Consider the following 16,956-nt stretch of genomic DNA (forward strand, 5'->3'; position numbering starts at 1 on the left):
CAGCGCTCACATGGAGCACCGCCTCCTCTTTAAAAAGCTGATTGGAGGGGGTGATGGTCCCCTGCTGATGGCACTGGGTGGTACAGGAAGTCAAAATCGCAAAATTGTGTGCAAAAAATTGTGTGCAAAAAAATCGCATGCGCCAGCACTTGTGACATTTTAACATAAAAAAAATTACCAGATTTCATAAATTACCCCCTTAATATTTAAAGGCATTATCTGACCCCTGAAATGCCCCCCCCCCCCCCATATGCCTGGGCTCCTCACACACAATGTACTTACCTCGCTCCGCAACACTTCTGACGCCCGCACGGCCGCTGCTGCGTCTCCCTGTTGCTTGGATGAAAACATCCGGTGTTCGGGGGGGGGGGGGGGGCAGCGCCAATGGCAGACGGTGACAGAAACGAGCCTCCCTAAAATCAGGCATATGTTGTATAGGTTTAGTGAAAACGTTGCCTTGTAGGAGCTTAGCATACTACAGCTACAGGTCTGTACTACTAGTAGTTGAAACAGCACAAACAAAAAATGTTGTGCCATTGCTTATAGAAGAACCGGACAGCGGACTCAGGGTGGTGATTGACAGCTTCTGTCTTGTATATCTGCATTCTCTGTCAGTTACCTCTCTCAGGGATGGTGGGAGTGCTCTCCACCTGAGTAAACCAGACATAACTATGAGGCAGTTGTATTCTTTCAATGCTCCTATTAGTCAAATGGCACCAATTTTAGGAATACAACCCGATAGCTCTAATATGCTAATATTACCTAGATAGATTCAGTTTAAAGTCTTTAAGTGAACACTTTATTGCATCCATGACCCGACTACACCACAACCTTAAGCTTAGGCTTTCTTTTCACATTTGTGTTATATGTAATACAGTCTATGTACAGATTAGTGAATTGACTGTAAACAAATTGGCTGACAAATTTAAACCAAAGTTTTGGTAATTCGCTTCAGACGAATTGTGCAAAAATGGCTCCCAGCAGCTTTTAATTGTAAAAATTGGCAGGGAAAACAGGAGGGGGGATGACTATAGAGCAGGGATGTCAAACTCGTGGCCCTCCAGCTGTTGCAAAACTACAACTCCCATCATGCCTGGGCATACTACAGCTATCAGGGAATGATGGGAGTTGTAGTTTTGCAACATCTGGAGGGCCATGAGTTTGACATCCATGCTATAGAGGGTCATATGATATTGGGAGGGGGTGGAAGGATTTGCTGTGATTAACGTATAGGCTGACATGCAGACTGATCAGTCAATCAGGGGAAGGATTCAGGCAGATCCTTTTGCTGAGAATATCATAGAATGCCATTCTGTGTTCAACTTGCAACCTGAGAAAATGTGTATTGGCTGTGTCTGATAAAAACCTATAATACACACTAGCAAGTAATCTAGCTGTATTAGGGACACTACAGGGAGATATAATTGGGTAGATTTTGCGGTTTTGTCAGGGAAAGCATAGCATAGAGAGTGAGGGACTGGTCAAACTGTGTGTTCATTCATAGTTCATATAGGCAAGTTCTGCATGACTCATTTTTTTCTGTATATGGACACACAGCCAGCTTTTATTTTATTTATTTTTTATCTAAAGTTTCGACAGTTCATATGCTTATTGCCAGCACCACAGTAGCATACATTTTGCTGCATATGCTGAGAAATTGCCCCTTTTTTCTAAAAAACTCAATTTTCCATTTGTAATTGGGCATTTTCAGCGCATTTCAGTGCATCAGTATACCTGTGTTATTAAAAGCATTGTATTACTGCATCATACCGTTCAGTTACAGAAAACTGCAAAGGCATTTCACTGCAATAACACTATTAGTATACCCATGTTAGTGAGCTCATTGTATTACTGCAAGACTGCTTCTCTCAAACAAAAAGGAGAATTTTTCTAGGCTTGTTCAACTTCAGAACAAGCCACAGTTTTTTTCTGATAATACCTGTGAGTGGATAAATACAGGCAGGCATTCTGCCCCCATTAACGCATAATTTTTGAACCCTTGTGCAGAACAAGCCGACATTTCTTATGACACTAACACATGTGTGTATAAACAGGGGCAGGAATGTGTCCCTGTTAAGGCATCATTTTTGGATGCTTGGTCCCATCACATACGTGATGGCACAGTGTGCTTTTAAATATACTGTCTTTTTAACACCTTCAACCATATGTTTACCCATAGTTATATATGTTAGTGTCACTCTGACATCATTTTCTATTGTTGGCATTGTGTTAAACAGCTTGAAAGGGAGGGGGGGTGGACAAAAATTTGCAAAAAAAAAGGACAAAAAACAAAGAGAGAATGACAACATAGAAAAATAAACCTGAGTCCTAGGAGATCTCAGAGTGTTATATACTAATTTTCAGCTCTTTTTATTCATGTAAAATCGATTCGGCCAAAAATGAACTTAAAAAATATATATATTTGACGAATTGGGTATGAAATGAATATCAAGAAGTTTGCTCATCCATAAGTCTAGGATATGAGTTAACTTCTTTCCTTTTTTGGTTGTGATGCTGTGTACCACATAACTGAGACTTTCCAATTACTGTCCGTACTAGAATACAGTATTTATGATGTTGCAATGGAGTCTAACTATGACGTTATGAGCTACATTAAAGCAACAGCTAAAATGTCAGCGCATATAAACAGTGGACACATATACAATAATTACTGGTTAAACCGTCTACATAACAAACCTAAATAAGCAATAAACTGAGCTTGAGTCATTTGTATGACAGCAGCATAAGTCAGAATGAGTTAAAACAACTATAAATTAAAACCTTACCCTTGGCCAAGTCATGTGGACACAGAGGCAAAGAATTCTGCAAGCCAATAAATATTTTTAAGCGCACATATTGCAGCTCATTTGTGAAGTAACAAACTCGAAAATATTTATTGAATGATCGCTGTAAATCTTCCAGATTTCTGAAGGGTCATAGAGGGACACTGAACAGTTTTACAGTTACTTATTGCCACACCGTCTGTATAACACTAGTTCATTCATTTAGTAAAGTCATGAATGCTATCCTATCTGCTAGCTCTCAATATCCATACTAAAGATAGTGAATGGCCTATTCATGATGCCATATCTCCTGCAGGTTTCTCCAAAACAATAAAATATTATCATTTCACTATGGAGCCGTGTTCGAGCATTTTAGAAACCTAGGCCTTGAGTACCAGTGGCCAAGCTTTTGATAACCAGCTTCTCTAATATAGGGATAGTTCTAACATGACTACTAACTGAGGAAAAGAGGGTATGCTTGCCTCACTTCATTTTTCCCATAGACTGCACCTCCAATGGGCTTGCTGCCATGGGGACCTATCTAGGTGTCTCCTCTACCAGACTACAGAATATGTATTGATTATCTATTCAATAATCGGTTCTCCTTTATTAGGCTGTGTTTCCATGTGGCAGCTACAATCTCACCCACCCACTGCCTGAAATCTTACCAAACTGTGTTGGCCAATGGCATCACTACTTTGGACAGAACACGTCTGATAAGCCATTGGCTGCTGTGGTTGGGTGAGCTTGCAGCTGCCACATCATGGCCACCTTGTGGAATGCCAGGCTTGCCATTCATCTCCTCACTAGTGAGATATTTTATGCGAACAGTCTATTGGCACTTATTTGTAATTTAGATAAAGGAGCCATGTGGATTACCGCTAACTTCCCACATTATTGAACAATAGCAAATACAGATGAAGAATGGAAATTAGCGGTACTGTGCATGCGCCATGTAATGGCACCCAAACAGAGACACACCAGAATGGCATCTGTATCTACCCAAATTTTACCTTATTTTAGTGGGCAATTATTTACATATAGTCAGCGATACTTTGTGATTTGAAGGAACCATCCCATCTACAATGGCCTTTCTGATGTAAATCACTATTGTCAGTTTCTTTGTGGTCTTCTTACGAGGATATGTGATTACATGTTTTGGGGTATATTCAAATATTATTTTCTGTGTTTTATGATTTTTTTTTTAAAGAAACCAGGTAAATTCAAAAAAAGTGGAGAAAAGTGTCTAGTTTTGGCTGAAAAAAACTCTATAAAAATTTTTACGAAACCTTATCAAAACCTGCATATTTGAATACACCTTTCAAGTGTTCTCCTGGCCTGTAGCTAAAATGGCTCTTCCAGCTAATCTATGGAGAGAATACACCTTCAGCTGTACACTCCACCAATTCCACAATTGTATTGAAAGGATCGGTGTAAAACAACAACAAAAAATACAGTCAAATCCATAAATATTGGGACATCAACACAATTCTAACATTTTTGGCTCTATACACCACCACAATGGATTTGAAATGAAACAAACAAGATGTGCTTTAACTGCAGACTGTCAGCTTTAATTTGAGGGTATTTACATCCCAATCAGGTGAACGGTGTAGGAATTACAACAGTTTGCATATGTGCCTCCCACTTGTTAAGGGACCAAAAGTAATGGGACAATTGGCTTCTCAGCTCTTCCATGGCCAGGTGTGTGTTATTCCCTCATTATCCCAATTACAATGAGCAGATAAAAGGTCCAGAGTTCATTTCAAGTGTGCTATTTGCATTTGGAATTTGTTGCTGTCAACTCTCAAGATGAGATGCTGTCACTATCAGTGAAGCAAGCCATCATTAGGCTGAAAAAACAAAACAAACCCATCACAGAGATAGCAAAAACATTAGGCGTGGCCAAAACAACTGTTTGGAACATTCTTAAAGAGAAGGAACGCACCGGTGAGCTCAGCAACACCAAAAGACCCGGAAGACCACGGAAAACAACTGTGGTGGATGACCAAAGAATTCTTTCCCTGGTGAAGAAAACACCCTTCACAGCACTTGGCCAGATCAAGAACACTCTCCAGGAGGTAGGTGTATGTGTGTCAAAGTCAACAATCAAGAGAAGACTTCCCCAGAGTGAATATAGAGGGTTCACCACAAGATGTAAACCATTGGTGAGCCTCAAAAACAGGAAGGCCAGATTAGAGTTTGCCAAACAACATCTAAAAAAGCCTTCACAGTTCTGGAACAACATCCTATGGATAGATGAGACCAAGATCAACTTGTACCAGAGTGATGGGAAGAGAAGAGTATGGAGAAGGAAAGGAACTGATCATGATCCTAAGCATACCACCTCATTAGTGAAGCATGGTGGTGGTAGTGTCATGACGTGGGCATGTATGGCTGCCAATGGAATCGGTTCTCTTGTATGTATTGATGATGTGACAGCAGGATAAATTCTGCAGTGTTTCAGGCAATATTATGTGCTCATATTCAGCCAAATGCTTCAGAACTCATTGGACGGCGCTTCACAGTGCAGATGGACAATGACCCAAAGCATACTGCAAAAGCAACCAAAGAGTTTTTTAAGGGAAAGAAGTGGAATGTTATGCAATGGCCAAGTCAATCACCTGACCTGAATCCGATTGAGCATGCATTTCACTTGCTGAAGACAAAACTGAAGGGACAATGCCCCAAGAACAAGCAGGAACTGAAGACAGTTGCAGTAGAGGCCTGGCAGAGCATCACCAGGGATGAAACCCAGCGACTGGTGATGTCTATGCTTTCCAGACTTCAGGCTGTAATTGACTGCAAAGGATTTGCAACCAAGTATTAAAAAGTGAAAGTTTGATTTATGATTATTATTCTGTCCCATTACTTTTGGTCCCTTAACAAGTGGGAGGCACATATGAAAACTGTTGTAATTCCTACACTGTTCCCCTGATTTGGATGTAAATACCCTCAAATTAAAGCTGACAGTCTGCAGTTAAAGCACATCTGGTTTGTTTCATTTAAAATTCATTGTGGTGATGTATAGAGCCAAAAATGTTAGAATTGTGTTAATGTCCCAATATTTATGGACCGGACTGTATAACATTGCTTACTATGAGGCAAATATATACATAACACAGTATACATGACATAGCATGGTAAGAGCATATGTAAACACAAACAGAAATACATATGGGCATGAATAAGACAGATGTAGGCAAGATGGCTGACTAACCATGAGGGAGGCTGACCGCATGGTATTAGCATGGGTACAGCTAAAGGCACAGTAATTGCAGAGATAACCTTGTGTGGTGATGAAAAAGGTAAGTAAGACTCACCAACTGTGCTATGGTAGGGTTAAACATCAGGATGAAGCAAATGGTGGAGAGAGACAGACAACATGTCTGGCTTCTATGTGGACATGATGGCTTTTGGAAGAAGAAGGGGCAGGACCCAAGGGGCAGATGGGAAAACTAAGGTGGCTGGAATGGCCAAACTAAAGAGAGCTCAGCAGGAGCTAATTACTAGTATAGGAAATGGTATAAAACAGGCTGCATCAAGACAGTAGATGGCGCGGTTGGCAAAGTAATTAGCAAGGGCAATACATTACATTGGGGAATAAGAAATGCACACAATAAAAAACTGATATTAATGCTTGTGAAGGCGTGACACTGGCTATGGGGAAGGAACCATGAAGATCCCCATCAATTGTGGCATTTGAGGATGTTCTCCAGTGCCAAGTTGAAGGGACATGCCAAATTATAACCCAGAGAACCATTGCACACCCAGTACTGCCAAACATAGCAACCCACACTTTCCATTAAGTGGCTGCATAACCTAGTAAAAGAAAAGTAAAAAGATAGATCTGTGCATATTACACAAACAACTCTGCGAAGGAGTGATGCTGGTCATGAGCAATCATGTGAAGTAAAGGGCTCCGTTATGCAAGAAAATCATGAGTTCTTGGCTTTACTCTTACATATCTACTAAATAAAATATCATAACAATTTTCATTGTACTTACAGAAATAATGTTGCACTGTGGGTGATGTAAAAATAACCACTGACATGCCCAACAAATATGGTTACAAGCGAACCAGCATCTTTATGTCCTCGCTAAAGATGAACAGACAGAACAGTACTGGGGAAAAAGTAAAGAAACCTAAAAACTTCCGGTCTATATCCAAGTCTCTTATTCTCTGTAACTCCAAGAACAGTGACGACGGGTCCAGTCTGGAAGACAAGTATTCGGAAATCAATGAAAGTATACAAGATATTGAATCATGCCAAGCTAATTCACTGCACATAGATGGCACGATGCCTGATGTCACAGGAAGAATAATAGCCCTGCCCAGCGACAAATCACCTCTAAAGGTAAGTGATGGCTGACAAAAGATAGTGAGATATCATAGATTAGAATATCTAGGTCAGTTCTACAAAAACATTGTGGGAAATGTCCTAAGACTACCACTATGTCAGTCTTAGTATAAAGTCCATTGCTCCAGAATGGGCCAAATTTTAAGAGGCAAATCTACGCTGCCGTGGGTATAAACTATCATTTCTGGAGTAAATGATTGCAAATCCAGCGGGCTGCTGGAGGTCACGCCCCCTCCCGCTAAGCATCACCCACTTTTTTTGCCCCTTTTAAAACGTGACGAGACAAGTGAACAGTCAAATTATTCTGCAATCATGACATGTGCCATAATGTATTAATTTATTAAATTAATTACCAATTATACTATATTTCAGGACTGGGGGGCACATTGTGAGGTTGTTGTGTTTTCAACGTGTTTTTGTTTTGGTTGATCAACTCCCAAACCTTTGTTTTACTGCGCCGCTACCAAAACAAAAAATGCATGCTATAAACACAACAAAAACAGAGTGTAAACCCAGATATTAGAGTTTGGTCATCTAAAAGGTCAAAGCATTCAAATTTTCAAAGAACCATAGATTAAATAGACAATAGTTGTCAGTGAGTGAACCCGAATTGCAAAGTTCGGGTTCGTACCGAACTTTGAGAGTTCAGGTACCCAGACTCTAACACAAACTTTTTCACTGAAGTCCAGGTTCGGGTTCAGTGTTCGGGTGATTTTATTATTTTCTGTTATAACTTAGTTATATTGGAAAATAATAGCATTCTTAAGACAGAATGCAAAACAGTATGGACCATTTAGGGGTTAAAAAACCCAAACAACTCACCTCATCCACTTGATCGAGCTGCAGCAGCTTCTATCTTTACTGAACAGGACCTGCCAAAGGACCTGCGATGTGCGCTGTGACGTCAATGCGCTCTCCTACATGGTGACGTCATTCGCGCACGTTGCAGGTCCTTTGGTAGGTCCTGTTCAGAGAAGATAGAAGCTGTTGCAGCGCGATCGAGTGGATGAAGTGAGTTGTTTTTTTTTTTTTACCCCTAAATGGCCATATTGTGTTGCATTCTGTCTTAAGAATGCTATTATTTTCTGATATAACCATGATATAATGAAAAATAAAGTGAAGTTGGGTCCCCATTGACTTCAATGAGGTTCGGGTCAAGTTTGGGTCCCAAACTTCCATGTGTCCGCTCATCCCTAGTTGTCACCTTTTAGGACCTACTGAACTACTCGTCTGATAAACTGAGATCAATATTGAAACTGCAACCAGGTTCAAACTACTATAAAGCCCCATGTATGGTAATGTTGACCTAATGAGTGGGGAAATGTTTACATCACTTTAAAGGGAGTCTGTCACCTCCATATGGCCATATACAGTGCTTACATGGCTCTGTAGCACACCTATACAGGATTGTAACGGTACCTTTGTTCTTTTCTTTAGGCTTGCACCAGTAGGAAAAACGAAGTTTAATTCATATGCAAATGAGCACTCGCAAGTGCCCAGGGGCGGCGTTCAGTGTGTAGGTGCCCAGGGGCGGCGTTCAGTGTGTAGGTGCCCAGGCTGCTCTGCCTTCTTTTCACTTTACTCCTCCCCAGCCTCTGCCTTTGCCCGCCCTCCAAGTCTCTTGCCTCATCCATAGGGCAAAGGCAGAGACTGGGGAGGAGTAAAGTGAAAAGAAGGCAGAGCAGCCTGGGCACCTACACACTGAACGCCACCCCTGGGCACTTGCGAGTGCTCATTTGCATATGAATTAAACTTCGTTTTTCCTGCTGGTGCAAGTCTAAAGAAAAGAACAAAGGTACCGTTACAATCCTGTATAGGTGTGCTACAGAGCCATGTAAGCACTGTACATGGTCATATGGAGGTGACAGACTCCCTTTAATGCAAAGGAAGAAAAGCCAGCTCACCTCACATGTCCAATGTAGCTGTGCACGGGGCGGACCCAAGTCAGTCCGTGTGGTAGATTCAATTGAAAAAAGAGAGGCTCCGGCACCAAGCGTGGACGTAGAAAAAATTCCCAATCTTTATTCAGCAATTTTCATATATACAGCAAACAGTGGCACAGGCTCCCGCTTAATCCCAGGCAATCAACGCGTTTCGGACACTAGTGTCCTTAGTCATGACTCCCTTTAATATCTGACTGAAGCTGCACCTTAAAGGGAATCTGTCACCATGATATTAACATAGTAGCATAGTATAGAAGGCCGAAAAAAGACATTTGTCCATCCAGTTCAGCCTATTATCTGCAGTACTACATACAGTACAGACCAAAAGTTTGGACACACCTTCTCATTCAAAGAGTTTTCTTTATTTTCATGACTATGAAAATTGTAGATTCACACTGAAGGCATCAAAACTATGAATTAACACATGTGGAATTATATACATAACAAAAAAGTGTGAAACAACTGAAAATATGTCATATTCTAGGTTCTTCAAAGTAGCCACCTTTTGCTTTGATTACTGCTTTGCACACTCTTGGCATTCTCTTGATGAGCTTCGAGAGGTAGTCACCTGAAATGGTTTTCACTTCACAGGTGTGCCCTGTCAGGTTTAATAAGTGGGATTTATTGCCTTATAAATGGGGTTGGGACCATCAGTTGCGTTGTGGAGAAGTCAGGTGGATACACAGCTCATAGTCCTACTGAATAGACTGTTAGAATTTGTATTATGGCAAGAAAAAAGCAGCTAAGTAAAGAAAAACGAGTGGCCATCATTACTTTAAGAAATGAAGGTCAGTCAGTCCGAAAAATTGTGAAAATTTTGAAAGTGTCCCCAAGTGCAGTCACAAAAACCATCAAGTGCTACAAAAAAACTGGCTCACATGCGGACCGCCCCAGGAAAGGAAGACCAAGAGTCACCTCTGCTGCGAAGGATAAGTTCATCTGAGTCACCAGCCTCAGAAATCGCAGGTTAACAGCAGCTCAGATTAGAGACCAGGTCAATGCCACACAGAGTTCTAGCAGCAGACACATCTCTAGAACAACTGTTAAGAGGAGACTGTGTGAATCAGGCCTTCATGGTAGAATATCTGCTAGGAAACCACTGCTAAGGACAGGCAACAAGCAGAAGAGACTTGTTTGGGCTAAAGAACACAAGGAATGGACATTAGACCTGTGGAAATCTGTGCTTTGGTCTGATGAGTCCAAATTTGAGATCTTTGGTTCCAACCACCGTCTTTGTGTGACGCAGAAAAGGTGAACGGATGGACTCTACATGCCTGGTTCCCACCGTGAAGCATGCAGGAGGAGGTGTGATGGTGTGGGGGTGCTTTGCTGGTGACACTGTTGAGGATTTATTCAAAATTGAAGGCATACTGAACCAGCATGGCTACCACCGCATCTTGCAGTGGCATGCTATTCCATCCGGTTTGCGTTTAGTTGGACCATCATTTTTTTTTTCAACAGGACAATGACCTCAAACACACCTCCAGGCTGTGTAAGGGCTATTTGACCATGAAGGAGAGTGAAGTGGTGCTGTGCCAGATGACCTGGCCTCCACAGTCACCGGACCTGAACCCAATCGAGATGGTTTAGGGTGAGCTGGACCGCAGAGTGAAGGCAAAAGGGCCAACAAGTGCTAAGCATCTCTGGGAACTCCTTCAAGACTGTTGGAAGACCATTTCAGGTGACTACCTCTTGAAGCTCATCAAGAGAATGCCAAGAGTGTGCAAAGCAGTAATCAAAGCAAAAGGTGGCTACTTTGAAGAACCTAGAATATGACATATTTTCAGTTGTTTCACACCTTTTTGTTATGTATATAATTCCACATGTGTTAATTCATAGTTTTGATGCCTTCAGTATGAATCTACAATTTTCATAGGCATGAAAATAAAGAAACCTCTTTGAATGAGAAGGTGTGTCCATACTTTTGGTCTGTACTGTATGTAGTACTGCAAATAAGGTGTGCAGATCAGTATTTTTTTTTATTTGCTACTTTCCCATTCCCACAGAGTCAGTGCTAGACTGTGTATCTCAGTGCAGCATTGAGTGCTGATAGTGGGGAATGAGGAGCAGTAGAAAAAATAAATAAATAAAAAATTTGATCTGGATAAATAAAAAATGAGTGAACTGGATCTCTTATCTGCAGTACTAGGTATGTACTACTACAGATAATTGTTCAATATCATGGTGACAGGTTCTCTTTAAGGGGTTTTCATATTTCATACATGAGGAGCATATCCCTAGAATATGCCATCCTTTTATGACTGGTAAAATCCGACCTCTGTGACCTCTAAAGATCCTGAGAATGAATGGGATGCAGTGCTGGTTAAAGAGGTTATTCAGTAAGTTACATTGATGACCTACCTTCATGATAGGTCATCAATATCAGACCTGCGGGGGTCCGACACCCGTTACCCCACCGATCAGCTGTAAGGAGAGGCTGGGCACTTGGTGAGTGCCGCGGCCTCTTCCTAGACCATGTGACGTCACCGTACAATCGGTCACATGGCCTAGTTTTAGCTTAGCCCCATAGAAGTGAATGGGGCTGAGCCGCAATACCAAGCACAGCCGCTATACAATGTACGGCATTGTGCTTGGAAAGCCGGCAGGAGCCCATTGTTTTGCTTGTCTTTATTCAATCAGATTTTAAGGGGGCGCAGCAGTAAACTAGCCCTGTAGACCCTTTATTCTTAGTATCAGTGGAAATGCCATATATCAGACTCTCACCAATTAAAGTAAAAGCATATCCTAACTTTAAAGGGGTATCAACCCCTCAATGGGGTTGGCTAATCTCTCACTTTGGTGGCATATGATATTGTGCCATCTATAATATGGTATCTGTTGATACAGAACTTTTCTAAGGCTGAGTTCACATTACCGGTTAGCTTTCCATTCTTCTGATCCATCAGAAGAGCAGATTTATTTTATTTTATTTCATGCGCTTTTTTTGAATCCATCTTTTCTCCGGTCAAAAATAACGGATCTTAGACGAAACTGGCAAAAACAGATGCAAACTAAGCACAACATGTTCAAAATAAAGGATGCGTTATTAGTTCTTTGGACGGATCAGAAGGAAGGAAAGGTAAATGGCGATGGGAACTTGGCCTTGTTTACTAGAATTGAGAAACTGAACCTATTTCAGCGTGTTCGTCATAAACACTTTTTCGGGGAAGATTTCTGAGCTAAATGTATACATAGCAAATGTTTTCTATAACCAACAGACAGCTTGCCAGTACTTTACCACATTTGGCACGTGGCTGCGCTGAAACCCCAGCTTGGATTTGCAAGACGTTTGTCTACAAAACTGATGTAGACAGATTAACCACAGGAAACAGATCAGTAATCTTAACCCTTTATTGAAAGTAATTAACTAGAATTCTACTTCTTACCATGAATGTTCTGTCTTTCAGGAAACTGCTTTGAATGCTTTTATAGAAAGTCAAGCTAAACTGGAAAATCACTGTATGCTACAAATGAAGGTTCCATGCGTCAGGACACGTAGTAATTCCACAAGTATGTTCTGGTGAAGGGGATCTCGACTAGCTCATAAACTGCATTATAAACCATATAATTTGGCAGTAGCAAACTTGTACAAAAATTTTGTTTTGCCTATGTAGTGCAGCATAGGCTATTATTATACAATAATGTAGAAGCTCCTGTGTATATCTTGTGTATTCCTCTTCTTGTTGTGCCATGTAGGGGCTATCTGCCATCTTGTCTCCATTGCACTCTACATTTACAATCGTGCCTCTGGCATGTGGCGGGGGGAGTCTGATCACAATGTACTTGCTCTGATAGATCAGTGACTAGAACTTGTGTCCTCTAGCTCACACTGCAGTGTGTTCTTGTGTTATTCAGCTAACTATTATGTATTATTCACCATGAGATTTAGTCTTGATTTATTAATAAAAAATAAAAGTTTAGCGCTCTTTCCACTAACAGTTTCAACTTTGAACAATTAATATATAGTGTCAAGTATTGGCACCGAAAATACTAATGTGGGTGCAATTTATAGATTATAAATAGGGATGAGTGAATCGACTTTGGATGGAGCATCCAAAGTCGATTCGCATAAAACTTCGTTTGAATACTGTACTGATCGAGCGCTTAGAATGTATTGGCTCAGATGAGCCGTAGTTATTATTTCGCGAAGTCTCATGAGACTTTGGGTAATAACTTCAGAAATTAATTTCTACTGTAAAAAAACATTTCCCGAACTCAGGTTCGGTTCCAAGTGGACCCTTGGAACCGAACCCGAGTTCGGGAAAAGGTTTTTAACAGTAGAAATAAATTTTTGAAGTTATTACCCGTTTTCTGGGAGTTTAACATTGATGACATGCCAACCAGTTTATTGAAGGAGGCCACAGCGCTCACCAGAAGACTGTGGCCTCCTCATAGCTTACCAAGGACAGCGTCATACATTGTATATCAGCTGCACTTGGTATTGCAGCTCTAGCCCATTCACTTGAATGGGATTTAGCTGCATCTTGGCCATGTGAACAATAAACACGATATCTCTTGCCTAGGAAGAGGTTGCAGAGTCCACCAGAGTGCAGCGACCCCTTCCAACAGCTGATCGACAGGGGTGCTGGGAGTTGGCCCAATCTGATATTGATAACCTATCCTGAGGATAGGCTGCTATTTGTAATTCACAAGTTCTCACTAAAGTCATATACTTTGAAATACATTATTCGTGTGCTTCTACGCTCTTACATTTCTGTTACATTTATAAAATAAGGAGCAAACACAACACAAGGAACTTAGGAGAAAAGGGAGATGCTTTATAACCAAGCAAACTGATAACTAAGATGCTACATTTGGCAAATTCTGAAGTATACATCTATAAAACAGAAGGAAAAAAACTAGAAATACTATTTCAGAATAACCTAATCTGCTTGGCACAAAAGCCTGAAACAGAGTGACATCTAGTGCTCATGAACAGCTTTACACAGAAACGTGAACTGTACTTTGATGGACTCAAAGAGCAGACATCGGATATTTGTGCCATACCCTCTCTGTTATTAGAACAATCCTGCACTTTTTGTATGCAGTATTAGCTAGCCTTGTAGCTTTACACAAAGCATAGCTATCCCCTGTGGCACCGGAAGATGCGCTTTATTTATGATGAGACGCACATCCCATGACAATCTGTGTGCCCAAAGTGAAATCTACGCCAGCTCATAGCAGACGTAGATTTTAGTTATTATTCACGCCACAAAACTGGTGTAAATCATGTTGTGTGTTGGGGCTGTTGTCCCCGCCCCCACTCTGCACTGTAGAAACGCCTAGATTTGGGGTGGGATGATAAATTACCGCCATTATGTCTAATGTATACTACAGTTATAGTGTGTAGAGAACGCATGTAATACCCCCTTCTACTGGGGACTGGAGACATCTTCTCCTGCTAAATTCATTGTACAGATTATAAAACAACAGTGAATATCCGTAATACACTTTTCTCGCACAAAGGACTTAAAGTGCATCTGTCATTTCCGGTATTTTTTAGAATAAGCTGCCAAGTGGGTTTTCATAAGGAATAACACTATTATGGCCAATATGTGACTTGCAGCTAGCCGGAACAGCCTGCCAGAGTTCACTGGATCCGGCACTGCCAATTCCCCATTGACTGTAATGAGGTCCAGCTGTCATTCGCTACCACTCAGCTACCTACCGACTATCTCCCACTAACTATCTGTATTTTATATATATATATATATATATATATATATATATATTAAGCTAACTAACTATCTAATGTAATGACACAGGAAAGCAGCGAGAACAGAAATAAGACAGCAGTCTCTCTCAGATCTGCAAAATACTGCATACAAGGGCTGCTGGGGAGGTTCTTATATAGTAAGGGGTAGGCAACTTTCCTATTGGTTTCTAGGGATGTTGCTAAGCTGTGACAAAGATATTGCAGCCTTCTCATTGGCCCACAAGCAAGAAGGGAGGCTACTGATGAAAACAAATTCTAGAATATTCGAAATTACGAATATATATCACTACAGTATATTCTAAATATTTGCCATTAATATTCGCTATTTGAATATTTGCGCCCATCACTAATCGCTGCATGCAGCTGGCATTTATGCCAGATAAGGCTTCCAGATCATCTCTGAAGGGGATCTGGTGAAGGAAGTTATCTATTTATCCGGGGGGGGAAACTAACTAGGATCATGTCTGCCCATACACTACCCATGGAGAAACAGGAGATCCTGCTTCCTAATTCTCTGTAGTACACCCTCAGAAGCTGCATCAGTAATACAGGGAGTGCAGAATTATTATTAAAATGGGCAGCCGCTCACCAGATGAATGAGCAAAAGGCTTGTTCATTGGGTGAAATGATCATTAGTGCAGGCACATAAACTCATATTGCTTCTGGGCAGCAGATTGTGCTGTCTAAACAACGATCTGCTGCCCAGAAACAATGCAGATGTATGAGGACGAGCAATCGCAATAGCAATCCCTCGTTTTCATACTGTGGAGGCAATCGCTGCATGTAAATGGAGCACTTCACCTCCCCTAATACAGGGAGTGCAGAATTATTAGGCAAGTTGTATTTTTGAGGATTAATTTTATTATTGAACAACAACCATGTTCTCAATGAACCCAAAAAACTCATTAATATCAAAGCTGAATATTTTTGGAAGTAGTTTTTAGTTTGTTTTTAGTTTTAGCTATTTTAGGGGGATATCTGTGTGTGCAGGTGACTATTACTGTGCATAATTATTAGGCAACTTAACAAAAAACTAATATATACCCATTTCAATTATTTATTTTTACCAGTGAAACCAATATAACATCTGAACATTCACAAATATACATTTCTGACATTCAAAAACAAAACAAAAACAAATCAGTGACCAATATAGCCACCTTTCTTTGCAAGGACACTCAAAAGCCTGCCATCCATGGATTCTGTCAGTGTTTTGATCTGTTCACCATAAACATTGCGTGCAGCAGCAACCACAGCCTCCCAGACACTGTTCAGAGAGGTGTACTGTTTTCCCTCCTTGTAAATCTCACATTTGATGATGGACCACAGGTTCTCAATGGGGTTCAGATCAGGTGAACAAGGAGGCCATGTCATTAGATTTTCTTCTTTTATACCCTTTCTTGCCAGCCACGCTGTGGAGTACTTGGACGTGTGTGATGGAGCATTGTCCTGCATGAAAATCATGTTTTTCTTGAAGGATGCAGACTTCTTCCTGTACCACTGCTTGAAGAAGGTGTCTTCCAGAAACTGGCAGTAGGACTGGGAGTTGAGCTTGACTCCATCCTCAACCCGAAAAGGCCCCACAAGCTCATCTTTGATGATACCAGCCCAAACCAGTACTCCACCTCCACCTTGCTGGCGTCTGAGTCGGACTGGAGCTCTCTGCCCTTTACCAATCCAGCCACGGGCCCATCCATCTGGCCCATCAAGACTCACTCTCATTTCATCAGTCCATAAAACCTTAGAAAAATCAGTCTTGAGATATTTCTTGGCCCAGTCTTGACGTTTCAGCTTGTGTGTCTTGTTCAGTGGTGGTCTTCTTTCAGCCTTTCTTACCTTGGCCATGTCTCTGAGTATTGCACACCTTGTGCTTTTGGACACTCCAGTGATGTTGCAGCTCTGAAATATGGCCAAACTGGTGGCAAGTGGCATCTTGGCAGCTGCACGCTTGACTTTTCTCAGTTCATGGGCAGTTATTTTGCGCCTTGGTTTTTCCACACGCTTCTTGCGACCCTGTTGACTATTTTGAATGAAACGCTTGATTGTTCAATGATCACGCTTCAGAAGCTTTGCAATTTTAAGAGTGCTGCATCCCTCTGCAAGATATCTCACAATTTTTTACTTTTCTGAGCCTGTCAAGTCCTTCTTTTGAC

The 16,956-nt window shown here is 41.2% G+C and overlaps 1 protein-coding gene across 2 annotated transcripts in view; it reads left to right on the forward strand.

The window, feature by feature from the left end:
• Positions 1-16,956, forward strand: part of IL16 (interleukin 16) — a 127,194-nt gene that overhangs the window by 54,213 nt on the left and 56,025 nt on the right. For both annotated transcript variants that reach the window (XM_044279567.1, XM_044279566.1), the window contains 2 exons: positions 6,794-7,141; positions 12,495-12,597. In XM_044279567.1, the coding sequence (XP_044135502.1) occupies positions 6,836-7,141; positions 12,495-12,597 (409 nt within the window). In that variant the 5' untranslated portion in view covers positions 6,794-6,835. The remainder of the gene's footprint in view (positions 1-6,793; positions 7,142-12,494; positions 12,598-16,956) is intronic.

Source organism: Bufo gargarizans, chromosome 2 (assembly GCF_014858855.1).
Source record: "Bufo gargarizans isolate SCDJY-AF-19 chromosome 2, ASM1485885v1, whole genome shotgun sequence".
NCBI classification, from domain to species: Eukaryota; Metazoa; Chordata; class Amphibia; order Anura; family Bufonidae; genus Bufo; species Bufo gargarizans.